We start from the raw sequence: 20,452 nt of genomic DNA, 5'->3' as shown, positions 1-20,452 counted from the left end.
GATCGTGTTGGAAGTCATTTATTGAACAGTACTCCAATGAAAGTATGTTAGACTGAAGAAATGTGTTCTATTCACAGCAATGAAGTTGTAGTGATATTCAGCCAATCGTAAAAGTTGGCAACAATGGAGACTTACAGGTAGAAGTATCACAGACCATTATGCTATTAGTGTTGACAAAAAACAGTACCCTTGACAACTGCCAATTTATCTGGAATATATAACATAGTACAGTACACAAAGTATTTTGGCACTGAGGTCATAGTAAGACAACTGGTACAATATGTAAAAGACAAAAGTCCTGAAAGTCCCATTTAAAATAGCTAAAACACCACCAGCCAGCACCAGCTTGTTGACTGAGCACCGGGCCCACTCAGTCCCGGGAATGGGCATGTCTGAAAAGACCATCCTGGTGGAGGGAAACACGTATCTGACATATCCCAGACCGTTTGGAAGTGCCCCAGACCGTTTGGAAGTGCCCCAGACCGTTTGGAAGTGCCCCAGACTGTTTAGAAGTGCCCCAGACCGCTTGGAAGTGCCCCAGATCATGGGAAGTATCCCAGATCATTTGGAAGTGCCCCAGACCGTTTGGAAGTGCCCCAGACCGTTTAGAAGTGCCCCAGATCATGGGAAGTATCCCAGATCATTTGGAAGTATCTCAGATCATTGCCATGGACATGCAAGACCAGGATGTCTGGTGTTGGAAGAGGGAAGGCATAAATAATGTGTCATTCTCCGTAGCATGGAGAAGTATACAGCTATCGGTGTGTGCTAGCTGTGTGGAGGCTGGCCCTCCTCAGTGTCTCCTTTACTGCGTTTGGCTGGCAGGCTGGAGTCATGAGCCTTCCTAATGTGGCGGTACAGGTCACCTGACTGTGTGTAGCTACGGTAACAGTAGCGGCACTCGTAGGGACGCTCGCGTGTGTGCACGATGGCGTGTCGCCTCAGGGTGTACGCGCACGAGAACGTCTTTCCACAGACACTGCACGTGGGGACGTCCTCAACATAGTTCCCCATGGAATCCTGGAAGTAGACGGGCTGGTCAGAATGTTGGCCCACGGAGGGGAAGAGGGAGGAGGGGAAAGGGGGAGCATCAGAAGAAGTGGAGCTGGGTCCGGAGGGGGAGAAGGAGAAGGAGAAAGGCTCAGAGGGGTGGGAGTGGGTCATCTGGAGTGAGGCGTGGTGGGGGTGAGGAGGGATGAAGTGGGGGTTGTTTAGTTCATCTCTGTCTTTATTATCGTCGTTAAACTCATTCCTGTCCTCTACCTCCATCATCCCTCGTTCTCTACCCCCATTCATTCCTCTACTTATCATCACTCCTTCCATCTCCTCAAACTCCTCATCTGAGATCACTATGGCCTCCACCTTTACCTTCACCCCTTCCCCCTGCTCCTCCACCTCCACTCCCACAGTCCCCATGTCAGAGTGTTCACTAGCCTCCTTGCTCTCCCTCTCTGACCCCCCATGCTGCAGCCCGTCAGACCTTGACAGGGCTGAGGTTTGGCCCTGATGGGTTACAAGGTTCAGGTTGGGAGGTGAGGTGAGGAGTGAGTGTGGAGGCTGTATTCTAATCTGAGGGTGTGTGTTGATACTAAGACCATGCTGCTGGCATTGCATGCCTGGTGTGATTACTGTGCTCTTGTTAGAGACAGGGTCATGGCTGTCCTGTTCTGGGCTGGAAGAGCTGCTGTGGTCAGACTGGGTCAGTATCCCCACCATGGAGCTGGAGCCATCAGTCTGGGTCACAGGTACCACTGATGATGCACCTGCTGATGAAGAGGGCTGGCGATGGTGGCTGCTGAGATTGTATGACTCTGTGGAGCTGCAGGGGCTGCAAAGGGCAGAGCCCCCCTGAACCTCTCTCTGACCTCCCAGCCTGAGAGAGGGACCGGAGGAAAGGGTAACCAGCTCACCCACATGAAGGAGGGCGTGGTCCATGCCCGGCTGGGTGGTGTCGGCCATGTCAGGACTCAGAGGGGCGTGTGCATGAACCTCCACCCTCCTCTCTGACCTCGTATAACAGCCCAACTGGCTTCTCTGCATCGCCACTGACGCAGACTGAGACACTGACATCGCCATCACTTTGGCAGGTCCTGTTGCCACCATGCCAACTCCGGGTCCACTTGCACCCACCACCGCCACTCCACTCTCCTCCGGGCGCGTGCTGTCTGCCTCAGCTGGTGGTGGTCGGTGCTGTAGCCGTCTCTTACACACCCGGACCACCTCGTTCATGTGGAGGAAGCTCGCCGCTGCCAGCACGTCCTCTGCTGGGGGAGGGGCCTCAAGCCGCAGCACACCCTCGTACATGAAGTCTAACAACAGGCCGAATGCCGCCGCTGTCACGATGTCCCCGTCCAGCGTGACTGAGCTGGCCCCGGTGCCCCCTGGGGGATCAGAGTAGAACATGTGGAAGAATGGAGAGCAGGAGGCCAGGACAGCACGGTGGGCCAGGAAGCGTGAGGAACTCACAAAGACGGTACAGTCGCACAGGAACCCACGCTGACGCTGAGAACGCAGGCCTGACAGGAGCTGCAGGGCGTGCCGGGGGAACTCCATCACTGTGGAGAGAGAAGGGAGACAGAGCGAGGGAGTGGAGAAGAGAGAAGGGGGTTGGGGGAGAGAGAAGGGAGACAGAGCGAGGGAGTGGAGTAGAGAGAAGGGGGTTGGGGGAGAGAGAAGGGAGACAGAGCGAGGGAGTGGAGAAGAGAGAAGGGGGTTGGGGGAGAGAGAAGGGAGACAGAGCGAGGGAGTGGAGAAGAGAGAAGGGGGTTGGGGGAGAGAGAAGGGAGACAGAGCGAGGGAGTGGAGAAGAGAGAAGGGGGTTGGGGGAGAGAGAAGGAAGGTGAATTACAAGGAGATCTGATGGATAGGAAGACAGAGAAAGAAAGAACCAGTGAAGCACCTACTGGAATGTGACAGTGTGCTCCCTCACACTGGCAATAAATCTGCTTCAGAGAAGTCGGGTTGGACTGCCTCCCTTGTCTCAACAGACTGTTGCCATGGTTACTCCATGGATTATCAATCTGACTGAAGTCACCCTAAAAAAACACGCAATAGTCTCTACTAGACAATGTTGAATAAAACTATATTTACATATACTTTACCAGTAGTACCTGCTATTAGCCCTTTTGGCGGTAGGAGGATGGAAAGGGTTGTTAAACCGACTTTTGCGGCGCTGGTAGGTTGTACAAGTGTTTGTCACGTGGGAATTGCATCAGTATTTAAAATAAAAACCGGAAATACCAACCATATACTGTACAGACCAGTGTATGAAAAACGGGCTAATAACACTTCCCTGTGGCTAATTTGTCTCAGATTACACCAACATAAAGTCAAATTAAGTGGACAACCGGTAAAGTAAGTTAAAGGGGAAGTTTATTCAACATTCTGACTGTTAATAGCCTGTCCGGGAATACTGAGTTTACATAGAGACAAGTGCGTAAGTGTTTCACTCTAGGATTCTAATTGAGGATATCGTCTCGCTAGTCCTCAGGCACTGGTTACCCTCCTTGTATGCATGATAAAGGCAATATAAATATATCCGTGATTTTCAATAGCTACACATCAAGCACTGTTATTCATCAATAGAAAACAATACCGTTTCTTAGTAGCGAGTAAGTGCACAATAAACACAAATTATGAATGTATTTTAATATTTACCAGTTATGCGAGGTTTATAGCTATTTGATACTCGCTGGACCAATATTAGCAAGCTAACTGGTAGCTTTCTAATACTGAATTATGACCATTCTAGCCCGTACATCTCTAAATCAACATATTTTAGATCACTTGATAAAGCCTTTATCGGGACATGTACCAAAATGTAGTTGGAAATACCATTGTTATATTTAAATATATCATTAGCCCGCTGCTACAAGATATTCTTACCTGCTAAAAACGTAGCCTATTTTCTTTATTGACACAAGACAAAGCCCATTACTGGCACCTACTGGTTGGAGTCTGAACAAAGTGCCTGCTTTTTTACATTTCGTGCAATTATTTTTAACTATATATGTCAATCTATATTTTGCCAGTGAGTTTCACCACAGTAATGTATTGTGCTTCCGTAAGAACATTCAACATTTCCGCTTTGAATGTGCAAACTTTTCTTTAGTAGGCATGGCAGTAGGCAGGCCGGGCACCATAACGTTTTAATTATTGTGGTAGCTTGCCTTGCTGTGTAGCTTAATGTTATGAGAGTTGAGAGAGATCCATTCCACATTGAACCGACAGAAAGAACTGTACTGTAAATGGACAGTGGAGGAAGAGGACGTGGAAGGGGGAAGTCAGGTAATCGTGAAGAGGTGAGAAAATAGACTGACATTAGTCCTCTTTCGGATGTTTCATATTTCTGTCTTTCGCTAGCCCTTCTCTAATGAAGTATTCAAATGCAAATCAGAACTAGGAAACTCGGAAATGTCCGACTTGCTAACTTGTTGTAGTTAATCACTTGCCGCGTTCAAAGAATTAGCAAGTCGTACGAGTTTCCTTGTGAACGTGACATAAGACTAACTTGAGGACGTTTATTATATTCTAGCAAGTAGCAAAGTACTGGAAGCCTCTCGTTTTGCAAGTCTATATTGAGTGGTGGTGTTATAGTTAGCTGGTGTGAGTTACCACCACAAACTCGCACATAAACAAAAATACTACATGTTTACTATAGAATATTACAGTACTTACTATAGTGAACTGTAGTATACTGTAGAATACTATAGGCCTACCACAATTAACTCAATATACTTAAAAAGGACTAAAAACAAATTGATAATGAACCTTTATTAATACAGTTTCTCGGCTGTCCAGTGAATACTAAAGTATACTACATTAATTACTATAGCATATACTACAGTTCTTTTACTACAGTATTTGTACTGTAGTTCACTTTTAATACTATAGTATATTACAGTAAATACATTTACATTTAAGTCATTTAGCAGACGCTCTTATCCAGAGCGACTTACAAATTGGTGAATTCACCTTCTGACATCAGTGGAACAGCCACTTTACAATAGTGCATCTAAATCATTTAAGGGGGGGGTGAGAAGGATTACTTTATCCTATCCTAGGTATTCCAGGATAGTATTCACTTTTAGTGTTTTTGCAGACTTTAGTGAATACTACTAAAGTAAAGTCCGTAAAAACACAAAAGTGAATACTATAGTATTTATGCCATGGTATACTGTAGTATTTTGTTTATGTGGGTAATCACAAGTGTGCATGTGTTGTCTTTCAGGACAAGGATGCCCGCCTGTCCAAGTCTCTGTCCTTTGCTCTGCACTATGGAGCCAATCAGATGGAACTTCACATAAATCCTGTTATAAAAGCATCTTATTTAATCCCACTGTTCCATCATTTCACATTGCTGCACTATACACATGACATGCACCCCTACAATCTTTACTCCTCATTTACACTGAGTGCACCAAAAAGTTTTGATTGATTGAGTGATTTTGTCCGGGGAAAAAAAACATACATGCCACTAAGATGACCGGGATTGCACAGTAAAGTTGGGGATTTATTTCCATTGTGGTCACTTTTTTTTTTTTTACATAAATACATAAACAATTACATAGAGATGAAAAAATGCTGAATCTCCAGATGAGTATGATGTGGTTTTAAGTACAATTCTTACCAGTTTGTTTGGCTGGTAGCTTATTCTTTAGATGTTTGTGGCTGCTGGTGAACCATGATGTGCAGGCATAATCAAGTGACACTGGACTGGTGCACTTGCCAGAGTTTTTAGGGTGTCTATAGCTAGGTTTCCATTCAGTTGGCGACAGATTTTCATGTGAATATTGTGGTAAACTGTGGGGTGTTGGGCTGAGCTGCAGAAAAAAACACACAACCCTCCCCAGTGTCCCCCCCAAAAACACAACCCTCCCCTGTGTCCCCCCCAAAAAACATGAAACCCTGCCCTTGTGTTCCCCAAAAAAACGCACTACCCTCCCAAAAGAAAAAAGAAAAGGTTGGCAACCCTCCCGTGTTTTGGACCACCCCTCACCCCAGTCCGATCTGTCCCTAAGCACTGTGAAATTATTTGTTGCCCAAATAAGGAGGGCTTTCTGGGAAGGCTTAATAGCGTACTCCTAGCTTTACAAGCATGATCAATTAATGATTTCTTTAAGTGCTTTAAGTCCTGGAATATGCTTAATCTGGGTCTGGGAAACTTGCCATAGAGCCTCTCATAGATGGGCTTCCTTTGATGTCTGTATCCTCCCTTTGCTCCAGGCATGAGGAGAGACTGTGACCTGGCCATATTCACTGATGTCCCCAAAGCCTTGTCTGATAACTTAAAGTATCAGAGTTCTGTCATTGTCTAAATGCAAAAGTATTTGTCTTTATGTGTTTCTGTTTTTTGTGCAGAGGCTATCCAGTTCTTCTGGCTGGAGAACGGTGTATTGCTGACACGTGGGGATACTGAGGGGGAAACTACTTCCCCGCCCTAAAACTAAGACCCACATGTGAGTACCTCACACATGACACACACTCGCGAAGGGGAGGATGTTAGATGGGATGGATAGAGAGGGAAGTGAATATTTACAAATTATATAAATCATCTGTTTCAGAGAGTATTCTGCCACTGGAGTAGGTGAAGAGGCTTATCTGCACTTTGGAGGTAAAAGACATGGCTGAGTTTGTCATCAGACAGCTGTCAATTTCCAGTTCTGTCTAGAGTGTTTCCATGGAAACGGATAGTGTTCGGAACCAGAACCCGAAGACTGAATGAAGACTATGAGTCTGAAAACACCCTCAACAACAGCTCTATTACCATACAGGCCACAGTACAGGCACAGAGACTGACGGGTGTTCCTGATAACACTGTCACATGACTGGAAGACACAAAAGGATGCTATCTATCAGATGGGAAGCAGAAGGCACAAGCTGTGGTTTTGTCAACGGACAGTCTCAACTGTTCCACAGAGATAGGAAAACACACACACACCGCATGCCTTCCTGTGGCTTCCTGTGCATTTAGCAACATTTCCGGAAACTGCCACCATACTCGGGGACATTCAACCATCAAGCCAAATGCCTCATAGGGAAATTAAAACGGTCAACTTTTTTATGTATGTCAATAAACATATTTAATTCTGGATTTCAGAATTGACAATTCATTACATTGTTAATAATTTTCTATAACTTTCTATTCATGGGTCACCTCTTCCATGATTTATTGAATAGTCAACTGCATGTCTGTTAGGATCCCAGCGTGGACTGGTTGTCATTTCTCTTCAAGGCTGCTGCAGCCGCACCTTAAAACACTCAAACTGTCCACTGGTGTATCTGCTGTAGGGATGTATATGCTTCTTGGGCTATAGCTGCTGTATATTACTGGGTGAGGGTGTCACAGAGCCTCGTGGCCTCCCGTCAGCTTGTGGAAGAGCTCTTCGTTGAGGGTGTCACTCTGCTCGCGGCTGCGTGTCGACATGAAGATGTAGCCTCCAATGAACTCATGGACGATCTTACAGTCAGCCGTCACACAACTGAACGCTATGTTCACGTTCCCATCGAACTCTATGGCCACCTGTGGGTTAGTAACAAACACAAAAACACACAAGACGAGCAAAGCTAAATGACCAGGAAAAAGGGATACAGAGTTCAGTGAGTATTTGGTGATGCAGATTACTAAAGGAGATTGTGTGCAGAAAAATGTGAACATTTTGATTTGTTTGATTGACGGGTCTGGTCACCTGTCGTATGTCCCAGTTGACGTTCCACTGCCTCATGTTGTTGTAGCGCCAGGTCTTGACCACTTCTCCCACCCCCAGGTCGATACGGATCAGGCGGTTGGGGGCGATGCCCAGCACCTCGTCCTTCCTGCTGCCCTTAAACCTGAACGGGTCAGAGACTATCCATTAGACTCAACTTTACCACAACTTAGCCTTAGACCAGCCACTAGACTCAACTTCACCACAACAACTTATCCTTAAACCAGCCACTAGACTCAACTTCACCTCAACTTATCCTTAAACCAGCCACTAGACTCAACTTTACCACAACTTATCCTTAGACCAGCCACTAGACTCAACTTCACCACAACAACTTATCCTTAAACCAGCCACTAGACTCAACTTCACCTCAACTTATCCTTAAACCAGCCACTAGACTCAACTTCACCTCAACTTATCCTTAAACCAGCCACTAGACTCAACTTTACCACAACTTATCCTTAGACCAGCCACTAGACTCAACGTTACCACAACTTATCCTTAGACCAGCCACTAGACTCAACTTCACCACAACAACTTAACCTTAGCCAGCCATTAGCCTCTCACTAATCTTTGGTGACTGTTAACATAAGTGTAAATTGTGGTAACTGCCCAGCTAGTGCACGCAAGATTTGATTCTAGGCACCGAGAATAGCCTGCTATGAAACGTGTGATACACTGGGTTGCCAGATCCGCCTTACCTCACCACCACCAAGGAGATACCAAAGTCAGGCAGGGCCTGCCAGATCTGGAGGAAGCGGAGGAGGGCGTCAGTCAGGGAGAGCTGAGCCACGTTCTGATATGCCTCCAGGATACGAGGGGTCAACTGGGCATGGCCAGAGAGAGAGAGGGTCATGGTATATTATGTGGGGTTAGAAGGAAATAAAATGGTCTCAAAAGTGACGCAACTGTGTGGTACTGTGTTGGACAACTGCCAAAATAAAGCACACACTTGAGTAAATGAGGGTTCTGGCAGCTCTATTGTGAAGTGTAATTTTCCTGGCATGGGTTAGGTCCTCTCATCCCTTTTAGAGGGTCAGGTAAACGCCAATACGTACACAGCCATTCTGAGTGATCACCTTCAACCTATGGTAAATCATTTCTATTCAGGATGACAATACCTCCATCCTCAGCGCACGAGTGGTCAAAGGATGGTTTTATGAGCATGAAAATGATGTAACCCATATGCCATGGCCGTCTCAGTCATCAGCTCTCAACACAATTGAGCACTTAGGGAAGATTCTGGAGTGGTGCCTGAGACAGCGTTTTCCACCACCATCAACACAAAACTAAATTATGAAATTTCTCGTGGAAGAATGGTGTCACATCCTCCAATAGAGTTCTGGACACTTGAAGAATCTATGCCAAGGTGCATTGAAGCTGTTCTGGCTCAACACCCCATTAAGACCATTCATGTTGGTGTTTCCTTTATTTTGGCAGTTACCAAGCTCTACTTGGTACCTGTTTGGCCTTGTACTTCTTGCTGTAGCGTGGAGAGACCAGGCTGTGTGTGTTGATGCTCATGCTGTCATCTGTGTGTGTGTTGGGGTTGGTCTGCTGCATGGCCAGGAAGGATCGGATGCTCTGGACCTCACTCTGGAATGAGCTGTCTGCCAGACTCTTCCCTTTAGAGGCCAGACGACACGCTGCCATCCAACTGGAATACTGCTCCTCCTATAGAGAGAGAGAGAGAGACTACAGTCATGGGCAAGATCTTGGACCTTATAGTGGATCTTATCTACACTTTCAACAAATATTGTAAGAAATGTAGTACTCACGTATCTCACAGTTTGTGTGTGTCTGTGTTTGTGTGTGTGTAACCCACATTTTCACAGCGCAGGTAGACCTCGTTCATGCCCTCTGGAGCTGGGATCAGAAGTTTGATGCAGAACTTTTGTCCAGCAACATTCACATCTGGAGCAGCCTCACAGCCTGAAAAGGTGAAAGGTTATTGTACTGTGTGTATAAGGTCATTGTACTGTTAGTATAAGCAGGTGAAAGAGACTAAAGACAATTGATCTAAGGGAGAACATCAATTGCATTTCCTTGATTCCTTCTCCTCTGACCTTCTCATCCAATGGGTTTTGGGAAAGAGGCCAGGAGAGAGGATGCAAGAAATCAAGGAAATGTAATTGAGATTCTCCCTCAGTGTCTGCTTCATACCTTTGAGGTTGATCTGTTGAATGGGTTCTCCCAGGCTCTCCTCTTTGCTCTTATAGTAGGAGATGGAGGCATCCTTAAACTTGAACCAGTACTGCTTGTATCCCTTCAGAGTCAACCTCTTGGGCCTCAAACAGAAGTACACTATTATTACTGCTTTACATGCTGTGGGAATGACTTTGTGGGTGGGTGGGTGGGTGGGTGTGTGCATGTGCTGATAATGCATGTTTGTGTGTGTACAATTTTGTGTGTTCCAGTCTAAAAATAGTGCAGGGAAATGAGGAATCAGAATTTTTTTCACACAAATGTCGGATCTTACCGGAATATCTTCAAATAATCATTCAGCTCTGGGGCGGTCAGGTTCTCCTGTGTGGAAGCCAAAGCAACATGCAAATTATTCCTTGTTTGACATCTGCTTTTCAAATAGGCATGGGAAATAATTCTGGCATCTACTTAATTTAACCTTTTACTGCAGGGTTCTAAATCAGAGTCACACCGACAGTTTATTGGTGGTCTTAAACAAATCTACTTTGAAAATAAAGTACACACCTCCAACACAAGGTTATGGTCTTCAAAAAAAGAAGCATGTCAGATATTTGAGTTTGCCTCCCAATATTACACTTTATATACATCACTGACGATAGAAACATAACCAATCCGTTTGACTTAGAAACACCAGAGGGGATTTGGTCATTTGACTACAGGAAAGGGCTACGCTACTTTATTTAAAATTCAAATACATAACTGAAATACATATCATATTTTGACTCACAATACAATATATTGTGGGAAATAAAGAGTCATAATGTTCTGACCAGCATGTCTTGGGGGCTGCTGTTCGCCCCGTCCAGCTTGACCTCCAGGCACTGTAGGGCTGAGTCCAGGTCATCCATGGCCGGACTGGAGGTCATCGTCTGGGGCTCCGACAGGGACAGCTTGTTGATGTGGTACTGGGGGGGGTTGAAGATGACAAGAGGGAGGTAGTCATAGTTATACTTACAGCACATTAGAACTAGGACAACTAGGGCCAGTTACATGTCAGTACGTGATTGTGAACATGTTACATCTGGTTTAAAATGACAGCAGCTCATTTTGACAGTTGATGCTCTCTTTTGGTGAATGCTTGATGGGGTTCAGGTATTAGAATGAAGGCACATGTCTAGGAAGTATCCATTCTGTGTACCTGTATAGCTCCAAACAGCAGCATTTCCTCCTCAGTACAGTCTATGTCCTCCAGTAGGATGGCCCAGCGAGCCTGCTCATACATCTGGGTCAGACGCACCGCATCATACTGAGAGAGGGGTTGGGGTGAGGGGGCAGAGAGAGAGAGAGGGGTTGGGGTGAGGGGGCAGAGAGAGAGAGAGAGAGGTGAGGGGGCAGAGAGAGAGAGAGGGGTGAGGGGGCAGAGAGAGAGAGAGAGGGGTGAGGGGGCAGAGAGAGAGAGAGGGGTGAGGGGGCAGAGAGAGAGAGAGGGGTGAGGGGGCAGAGAGAGAGAGAGGGGTGAGGGGGCAGAGAGAGAGAGAGGGGTGAGGGGGCAGAGAGAGAGAGGGGTGAGGGGGCAGAGAGAGAGAGAGAGGGAGAGGGGGCAGAGAGAGAGAGGGGTGAGGGGGCAGAGAGAGAGAGAGGGGTGAGGGGGCAGAGAGAGAGAGAGGGGGTGAGGGGGCAGAGAGAGAGAGGGGGTGAGGGGGCAGAGAGAGAGAGGGGGCAGAGAGAGAGGGGTGAGGGGGCAGAGAGAGAGAGGGGGCAGAGAGAGAGAGGGGGTTGGGGTGAGGGGGCAGACAGAGAGAGAGAGAGAGGGGTGAGGGGGCAGAGAGAGAGAGAGGGGTGAGGGGGCAGAGAGAGAGAGGGGTGAGGGGGCAGAGAGAGAGAGAGGGGTGAGGGGGCAGAGAGAGAGAGAGGGGTGAGGGGGCAGAGAGAGAGAGAGGGGTGAGGGGGCAGAGAGAGAGAGAGGGGTGAGGGGGCAGAGAGAGAGAGAGGGGTGAGGGGGGCAGAGAGAGAGAGAGAGGGGTGAGGGGGCAGAGAGAGAGAGAGGGGTGAGGGGGCAGAGAGAGAGAGAGGGGTGAGGGGGCAGAGAGAGAGAGAGGGGTGAGGGGGCAGAGAGAGAGAGAGGGGTGAGGGGGCAGAGAGAGAGAGGGGGCAGAGAGAGAGGGGTGAGGGGGCAGAGAGAGAGAGGGGGCAGAGAGAGAGAGAGGGGTTGGGGTGAGGGGGCAGACAGAGAGAGAGAGAGGGGTGAGGGGTCAGAGAGAGAGAGGGGTGAGGGGGCAGAAAGAGAAAGGTGAGGGGGCAGAGAGAGAGAAAGGTGAAGGGGCAGATAGAAAGAGGTGAGGCGGCAGAGAAAGAAGGAGAGACAAAAGGGGAGAGAGAAGAAAGAGTGAGAAAAAGATGAGAGAGAGAGAGGTCAGAAGAGGTCACAGAAGTGAGTCAGTGAAACCCAGATGGTTAGATTCCAGAGTAGAGTTCACACTTCTATTTTAGAGCCTATTTCCAATTCAACTATCACTTTCCATTCGGTATATCACACACACACACACACACACACACACACACACACACACACACACACACACACACACACACACACACACACACACACACACACACACACACACACACACACACACACACACACACACACACACACACCCACCCACCCACCCACCTTGGGCTCCAGGTCATGGAAGCAGTAGTATTTGAAGCGCAGCCAGAGTCTGTCATTCTCCTGAACTCCCTGCTCCATCAGTGAACGAGAAGAGTCCAGCCACCTGAGATAGGAGAAAGAAGAGAGAGAAAGTACTTAGAACGAAGGACGACGACAGAGTGAAGTGAAGATCGAGACAGAGAAATGTGTGTGTGTGTGTGTGTGTATATGTCTACCTGCTGTGGATGTGGGCCTTGTCTACCACACTGGCTGGGCGGTACAGCTTAGCAATGGCCTCTGGGGGGGGAGCAGGCTGAGAGACTGACAGCATCTTGTACACCTTCTCAGTCTTAGGGGAGTCAGCGAAATGGGCAGGCATTCCATTATACAAGCAGGGGCGGGACACTGGGTAGGAAGGGAAACAGGACAGGGCCAATATTGGGTCAAATAGTGAAGATATCTAGATCATACTACTACTGCTACTAGTACTACTGTTACTGCTACTACTACTGCTACTGCTAATACTGTTACTACTACTGTTATTGTTACTACTACTACTACCACTACTACTGTTACTGTTACTACTACTACCACTACTATTACTACTACTGTTACTGCTAATACTTTCACTACTACTGTTACTACTACTGTTAGTGTTACTACTACCGCTACTACTACTACTGTTACTGCTACTGTTACTACTACTACTACTACTGTTACTGCTACTGTTACTACTACTACTACTACTGTTACTGCTACTACTATTACTACTACTGTTACTGCTAATACTGTTACTACTACTGTTACTGTTACTACTACTACTGTTACTACAACTGTTACTGTTACTACTAATGTTACTGTTACTACCGCTACTACTACTACTACTGTTACTACTATCGCTACTACTACTACTACTGTTACTACTACCGCTACTACTACTACTGTTATTACTACTATCACTCTTACTACTACTACTGTTACTACTACTGTTCTTGTTACTACTACTGCTACTACTACTACTACTACTGTTACTGCTAATACTGTTACTACTACTACTATTGTTACTACTACTATCACTCTTACTACTACTACTGTTACTACTACTACTACTGTTACTACTACTGTTACTACTACCGCTACTACTACTACTGTTACTACTACTATCACACTTACTACTACTACTGTTACTACTACTGCTACTGTTACTACTACTACTACTACTGTTACTACTACTACTACTACTGTTACTACTACTACTACTGTTACTACTACTACTACTGTTACTACTACTACTACTACTGTTACTACTACTACTACTGTTACTACTGTTACTACTACTATCACTCTTACTACTACTACTGTTACTACTACTACTACTGTTGCTACTACTACTACTGTTACTACTACCGCTACTACTACTACTATCACTCTTACTACTACTACTGTTACTACTACTACTACTGTTACTACTACTACTACTGTTACTACTACCGCTACTACTACTACTGTTACTACTACTATCACTCTTACTACTACTACTGTTACTACTACTACTACTGTTACTACTACTACTACTGTTGCTACTACTACTACTGTTACTACTACTACTACTGTTACTACTACTACTACTGTTACTACTGTTACTACTACTATCACTCTTACTACTACTACTGTTACTACTACTACTACTGTTACTACTACTACTACTGTTACTACTACTACTACTGTTACTACTACTACTACTGTTACTACTGTTACTACTACTATCACTCTTACTACTACTACTGTTACTACTACTACTACTGTTGCTACTACTACTACTGTTACTACTACCGCTACTACTACTACTATCACTCTTACTACTACTACTGTTACTACTACTACTACTGTTACTACTACTACTACTGTTACTACTACCGCTACTACTACTACTGTTACTACTACTATCACTCTTACTACTACTACTGTTACTACTACTACTACTGTTACTACTACTACTACTGTTGCTACTACTACTACTGTTACTACTACTACTACTGTTACTACTACTACTACTGTTACTACTGTTACTACTACTATCACTCTTACTACTACTACTGTTACTACTACTACTACTGTTACTACTACTACTACTGTTACTACTACTACTACTGTTACTACTACCGCTACTACTACTACTGTTACTACTACTATCACTCTTACTACTACTACTGTTACTACTACTACTACTGTTACTACTACTACTACTGTTACTACTACTACTACTGTTACTACTACCGCTACTACTACTACTGTTACTACTACTATCACTCTTACTACTACTACTGTTACTACTACTACTACTGTTACTACTACTACTACTGTTGCTACTACTACTACTGTTACTACTACTACTACTGTTACTACTACTACTACTGTTACTACTACTACTACTGTTACTACTGTTACTACTACTATCACTCTTACTACTACTACTGTTACTACTACTACTACTGTTACTACTACTACTACTGTTACTACTACTACTACTGTTGCTACTACTACTACTGTTACTACTACTACTTCTGTTACTACTACCGCTACTACTACTACTGTTACTACTACTATCACTCTTACTACTACTACTGTTACTACTACTGTTACTGTTACTACTACTGTTACTGTTACTACTACTACTACTGTTACTACTACTACTACTGTTACTACTGTTACTACTACTATCACTCTTACTACTACTACTGTTACTACTACTGTTACGGTTACTACTACTGTTACTACTACTGTTACGGTTACTACTACTACTACTGTTACTACTACCGCTACTACTACTACTGTTACTACTTACTAGCACTCTTACTACTACTACTGTTACCACTACTGTTACTGTTACTACTACTGTTACTGTTACTACTACTGTTACGGTTACTACTACTGTTACTACTACTGTTACTACTACTGTTACTGTTACTACTACTGTTACTACTACTGTTACTGTTACTACTACTGTTACTGTTACTACTAATGTTACTGTTACTACTACTGTTACTACTACTGTTACTGTTACTACTACTGTTACTACTACTGTTACTACTACTGTTACTGTTACTACTACTGTTACTACTACCGCTACTACTACTACTGTTACTACTACTATCACTCTTACTACTACTACTGTTACTACTATTGTTACTGTTACTACTACTGCTACTACTACTGCTACTACTACTGTTATTGCTACTGTCACTGTTACTACTACTACTACTGCTGCTGTTACTACTACTGTTACTACTACTACTACTACTACTGTTACTACTACTGTTACCGCTAATACGGTTACTATTACTGTTACTACTACTGTTACTACTACTACTACTACTACTGTTACTACTACTACTACTACTACTACTACTACTGTTACTACTACTGTTACTACTACTGTTACTACTACTGTTACTGCTAATACTGTTACTATTACTGTTACTACTGTTACTACTACTGTTACTACTACTGTTACTGCTAATACTGTTACTGTTACTACTACTACTACTAATATTACTGCTAATACTGTTACTGTTACTATAGCAATTACTTAGTTACATAAGCTTTAAGCAAGCTTAGTTATTCTAATAATTAGTCAGACATAACGATGCAGGTTCTGCTCTTCATATTGTGATTGGTCAGCTGAGGGTCGATGGGGACATGATGATGTCATAATGTGTACCTGAGGTGAGAGGCACTTCTGTGAGGTCATACAGTTCCTCTGACAAGTCTTTATCTTTCTTCTTCTTCTTCTCCTCTACAGGTCGCAGCAGGGACAGCTCCTCTGGCCGACGGATGTCTGGAACCAGAGAGGAAGGAGAAAGAATGGATGGGTGAAAAAGTGTTTTGTGGAGTGCCAAACTTTCTTTCACTTAAAACTATAAGCAGTAGTATGGTAGATTGTGGATTCCTTTGTTATGTTGATGTGAAAACAAACTTCTTGGAAAGAGAAAATAAAGTAATTGATTTCTGAACTCACTCAGCATCTTGCAGATGCCCAGCACAGTGCGGAACACAGGCCCAGAGAAGCAGACCCGGAGCCTGAGGTTCAGTCCGTTGGGCAGGCCCAGCCTCAGGGGCTTGTGCTGGGGCATGAAGATGAGCCCGGCATCTGCCTGGATGCCACACTTCTCAAGGGTCCAGGCCGTTCGCAGGAGCCACTGCTGCTTCTGCTCCCACCACAGGGCATGATCCGACCAGTCACGCTTTACCTCTGCACAGGGGAGGAAACTGGTGAGCCCTCTGACACAACATGTCCGCCATGCATCACCCATACAGTCAGTGCCTTGGGATCTACTTGTGGTGGATCATATGAGTGAATATCACCTCTATACAATGCTGTGTAGGATAGGGAGATTGCTGGTCTCCACCATACAGTGTGCACTATCTGAATACGTATGTGTGTGTGTGTGTGTGTGTGTGTGTGTGTGTGTGTGTGTGTGTGTGTGTGTGTGTGTGTGACTCACGTGACTTCTCCACCAGTTTGAGGATGACCCCACCTATGTGTAGGTCAGAGGTCACACTGACAGTGATGGGCGGAGCATCAGCTCCCAGGTCCTCCACCGCAACTGACAGGTCCCACGCTGCCATACTGAGAGAGAGAGAAATAGAAAGAGAGAGAAAGAGAGAGAGCGAGAGAAAGAGAGAGAGAATAGTAAGGGAGAAACAAGTGTTGGGTTGGGAAAAAGAATGAGAGAAAGAACATGTGAAGGGGAGGACAGAAAACGTGTATGTCACATGAAACACACTTTCGAATCCCAACCACACGTCCCACACAGATACACACCCTGGATGACCGGGTTATTCTGACAAGTTCACTATGACAACACACACCCTGGATGACCGGGTTATTCTGACAAGTTCACTATGACAACACACACCCTGGATGACCGGGTTATTCTGACAAGTTCACTATGACAACACACACCCTGGATGACCGGGTTATTCTGACAAGTTCACTATGACAACACACACCCTGGATGACCGGGTTATTCTGACAAGTTCACTATGACATCACACACCCTGGATGACCGGGTTATTCTGACAAGTTCACTATGACAACACACACACACAATGGATGACCGGGTTCTTCTGACAAGTTCAATATGACAACACACACACACACTTCCTATTTCTAACTTCAGCAATCATTCTGGACGCATACTTCCGCTTTCAGACCCTACCCAACCCTACCCAAACCCATCCTACCCAACCCTACCCGACTCTACCCAACCCAATCCTACCCAACCCCACCCAACCCAACACCATCAAATGTCCAACTGTGTGTGCATAGGAGGTTGGTGGCACCGAAATTGGGGAGGACAGGCTCGTGGAAATGGCTGGAGTGTAATCAGTAGAATGTTATCAAATACACCAGGTGTTTGATGCCAATCCATTCGCTCCGTTCCAGCCATTATTATGAGACGTTCTCCCCTCAGCAGCCTCCACTGGTGTGTGTGTGTGTGTGTCATGTCAGTATGGTAATAACAACATGGTGTAATGTTAAGCACTCTGTAACTTGACTAATTGTCTTGGTCTACTTACAGCAAAGGAGTCAGAGTTTTGGCCCAACGATAGAATAGAAGCCTACTGCAGTCATATACTGTTCACATCCATCCCTCTGTCCCATCCTCCAACATCACAATCGACCAGAAAGACATCTCTCTATCTCTCTCTGAGACCCCGGGCGAAACACTCTCACACAAACAACACAGTCCGTCTCGCATTTGCTACACACTCTTGTGCATCTTACCTTCTCCACCGTCCAAAATGCAGGGGACTCTGGCAGCTTTTTAAAAAAAAGACCCACTACCCTTCTTCTGCTTGTTCTGTGAAACTACCCTTCTGGACTCATTTGGTGAAACCTGCCTATTACACTTCCCCTCTCTCTCTGTTGGGTTGGGTCGTGAGTTGTGGTCTATGTATGATATGTGGTGCACATGTCAGTGCTGAAAAGGGTGTTCCTCCTTTGTCAGTTTCCGGCCACCGGAAGTGTGAGTGACAGTGACACTGAATTTAGCTCTATGTGTGTGTGTGTCAGTTATAATGACCGTATGTCAGTCTCATTGGTTCTGTAGCAGTCTGGGGAGGGTGGGTAGGGGAAGGGAAGGTCATGTGATCCATACAGTAGACCAGGGTTCATCAACTAGATTCAGCCGCGGGCCGTTTGTTTTTCATGGGCAGATGGTCAGAGGGCCAGATAATCTGTAGACTGCAAATTGACCGCAAGATGCCCAAACAGATGTAATATTTGACTAAAACATAGTCATTTCAAACCTGGCTTAGTGTCTCTCTATTATGAGTGGGAATACTTTGGAACAGATTTCCCAAATTAAAATCACTAGGAGCTGATTTTCTAGTGTTTTTACAGTCTTTTAATGTCGAACAATATAAAAAAACAAAAGAACTTTATAGGGCTCAGAAAACTTGGCCAAATAAAATCCCCCCGCAAGTTGGGGAACCACCTGCAGTAGGCTGTGTGTCAATTGACATGTGATGGACACACACACACACACACAGTCTTGTACAGCTAACCTTGTGGGGACACACAATTCAGTCCCATTCAAAATCCTATTTTCCCTAACCCCTAACCTTAACCTTAACCCTAGCTCCTAACCCTAAAACTAACCCGTAACATAATTCTAACCTTAATCCTAAACCACCTAGAAATAGCATTTGACCTTGTGGGGACTAACAAAATGTCTCCAGTTGGTCAAATTATTATTTGTTTACTATACACCCCCCTCCCAACACACACACACACACACACACACACACACACACACACACACACACACACACACACACACACACACACACACACACACACACACACACACACACACACACACACACACGAGTAAGGGGCACTTCTCTGTAACCTTTGACACTTGGTTGACATAGTCTTGCATTAGCTTTTGAAGGATATGCCCTAACAGTTCTAAATGTCCTCTTCTCTCCTCATATTTCCTCTGGTCGCTGACCTGAAAATAAATAGTGTGTACAAGAGGAGTTGAGGAAAGAGGATAAAAAATAAATAAAAACTTTATTAAACTAGGCAAGTCAGTTAAGAACACATCCTTATTTACAATGACGGCCTACCAGAAGGCAAAAGGCCTCCTGCGGGGACGGGGGATGGGATTGAAAAAAATAAATAAATAGAACAAAACACACATCACGACAAGAGAGACACCACAACACTACATAAAGAGAGACCTAAGACAACAACATAGCATGGCAACAACACATGACAACAACACAACATGGTAGCAACACAACATGGCAGATGAGCAAAGAGGAGATGTGTTCTAAGCAACACTTGTATTGTTTTTCTTTTCAGGAGGGCTAGCTCGGAACATTTGTATTGTTTTTCTTTTCAGGAGGGCTAGCTCGGAACACTTGTATTGTTTTTCTTTTCAGGAGGGCTAGCTCGGAACACTTGTATTGTTGTTCTTTTCAGGAGGGTTAGCTCGGAACATTTGTATTGTTTTTCTTTTCAGGAGGGCTAGCTCGGAACACTTGTATTGTTGTTCTTTTCAGGAGGGCTAGCTCGGAACATTTGTATTGTTTTTCATTTCAGGAGGGCTAGCTCGGAACATTTGTATTGTTGTTCTTTTCAGGAGGGCTAGCTCGGAACATTTGTATTGTTTTTCTTTTCAGGAGGGCTAGCTCGGAACATTTGTATTGTTTTTCATTTCAGGAGGGCTAGCTCGGAACATTTGTATTGTTTTTCTTTTCAGGAGGGCTAGCTCGGAACATTTGTATTGTTGTTCTTTTCAGGAGGGCTAGCTCGGAACATTTGTATTGTTTTTCTTTTCAGGAGGGCTAGCTCGGAACATTTGTATTGTTGTTCTTTTCAGGAGGGTTAGCTCGGAACATTTGTATTGTTTTTCTTTTCAGGAGGGTTAGC

The 20,452-nt window shown here is 45.0% G+C and overlaps 2 protein-coding genes and 1 long non-coding RNA gene across 5 annotated transcripts; 1 reads left to right on the top strand and 2 right to left on the bottom strand.

Moving 5' to 3' along the window:
- Positions 1–8: 8 nt before the first annotated feature.
- Positions 9–3,942, bottom strand: LOC135526627 (zinc finger and BTB domain-containing protein 3-like). 2 transcript variants are annotated; one of them, XM_064955138.1, is made up of 2 exons: positions 3,886–3,942; positions 9–2,555 (listed from the first exon to the last, which is right to left on the bottom strand). In XM_064955138.1, exon 2 carries the CDS (start codon positions 2,551–2,553, stop codon positions 769–771), a length of 1,785 nt encoding a protein of 594 aa, XP_064811210.1. In that variant the 5' UTR covers positions 2,554–2,555; positions 3,886–3,942; the 3' UTR covers positions 9–768. The 2 variants fall into 2 exon arrangements, with proteins under 2 accessions (XP_064811210.1, XP_064811211.1); XM_064955139.1 differs by having other exon boundaries at positions 9–2,856; positions 3,886–3,902.
- On the top strand, positions 3,247–7,093 carry LOC135526630 (uncharacterized). Of its 2 annotated transcripts, XR_010453332.1 has the most exons (4): positions 3,247–3,354; positions 4,165–4,301; positions 5,231–6,458; positions 6,564–7,093. It is a non-coding gene; the product is annotated as an uncharacterized LOC135526630 (long non-coding RNA). The 2 variants fall into 2 exon arrangements; XR_010453331.1 differs by lacking the exon at positions 3,247–3,354 and having other exon boundaries at positions 3,361–4,301.
- LOC135526626 (fermitin family homolog 3-like) lies at positions 7,057–18,463 on the bottom strand. Its single transcript, XM_064955137.1, has 15 exons — positions 18,296–18,463; positions 17,010–17,134; positions 16,523–16,756; positions 16,226–16,342; positions 12,741–12,909; positions 12,526–12,628; positions 11,050–11,157; positions 10,682–10,816; positions 10,186–10,232; positions 9,870–9,994; positions 9,532–9,638; positions 9,168–9,380; positions 8,408–8,532; positions 7,689–7,830; positions 7,057–7,522 (listed from the first exon to the last, which is right to left on the bottom strand). Exons 2-15 carry the CDS (start codon positions 17,131–17,133, stop codon positions 7,343–7,345), a joined length of 1,929 nt encoding a protein of 642 aa, XP_064811209.1. The 5' UTR covers position 17,134; positions 18,296–18,463; the 3' UTR covers positions 7,057–7,342.
- Positions 18,464–20,452: the final 1,989 nt, after the last annotated feature.

Source organism: Oncorhynchus masou, chromosome 32, assembly GCF_036934945.1.
Source record: "Oncorhynchus masou masou isolate Uvic2021 chromosome 32, UVic_Omas_1.1, whole genome shotgun sequence".
In the NCBI taxonomy this organism is placed as follows: domain Eukaryota; kingdom Metazoa; phylum Chordata; class Actinopteri; order Salmoniformes; family Salmonidae; genus Oncorhynchus; species Oncorhynchus masou.
This window is presented reverse-complemented; position numbering and strand designations above follow the sequence as displayed.

Excerpts from the sequence above, each read along its gene's own strand:
- LOC135526627 (XM_064955138.1), bottom strand. The coding sequence starts at position 2,553 with ATGGAGTTCCCCCGGCACGCCCTGCAGCTCCTGTCAGGCCTGCGTTCT.
- LOC135526626 (XM_064955137.1), bottom strand. The coding sequence starts at position 17,133 with ATGGCAGCGTGGGACCTGTCAGTTGCGGTGGAGGACCTGGGAGCTGAT. Across the intron at positions 10,817-11,049 it reads TGCTGTTTGGAGCTATACAG|TACCACATCAACAAGCTGTC; the intron begins GTACACAGAATG and ends AACCCCCCCCAG. Across the intron at positions 7,831-8,407 it reads ATCTCCTTGGTGGTGGTGAG|GTTTAAGGGCAGCAGGAAGG; the intron begins GTAAGGCGGATC and ends TGACCCGTTCAG.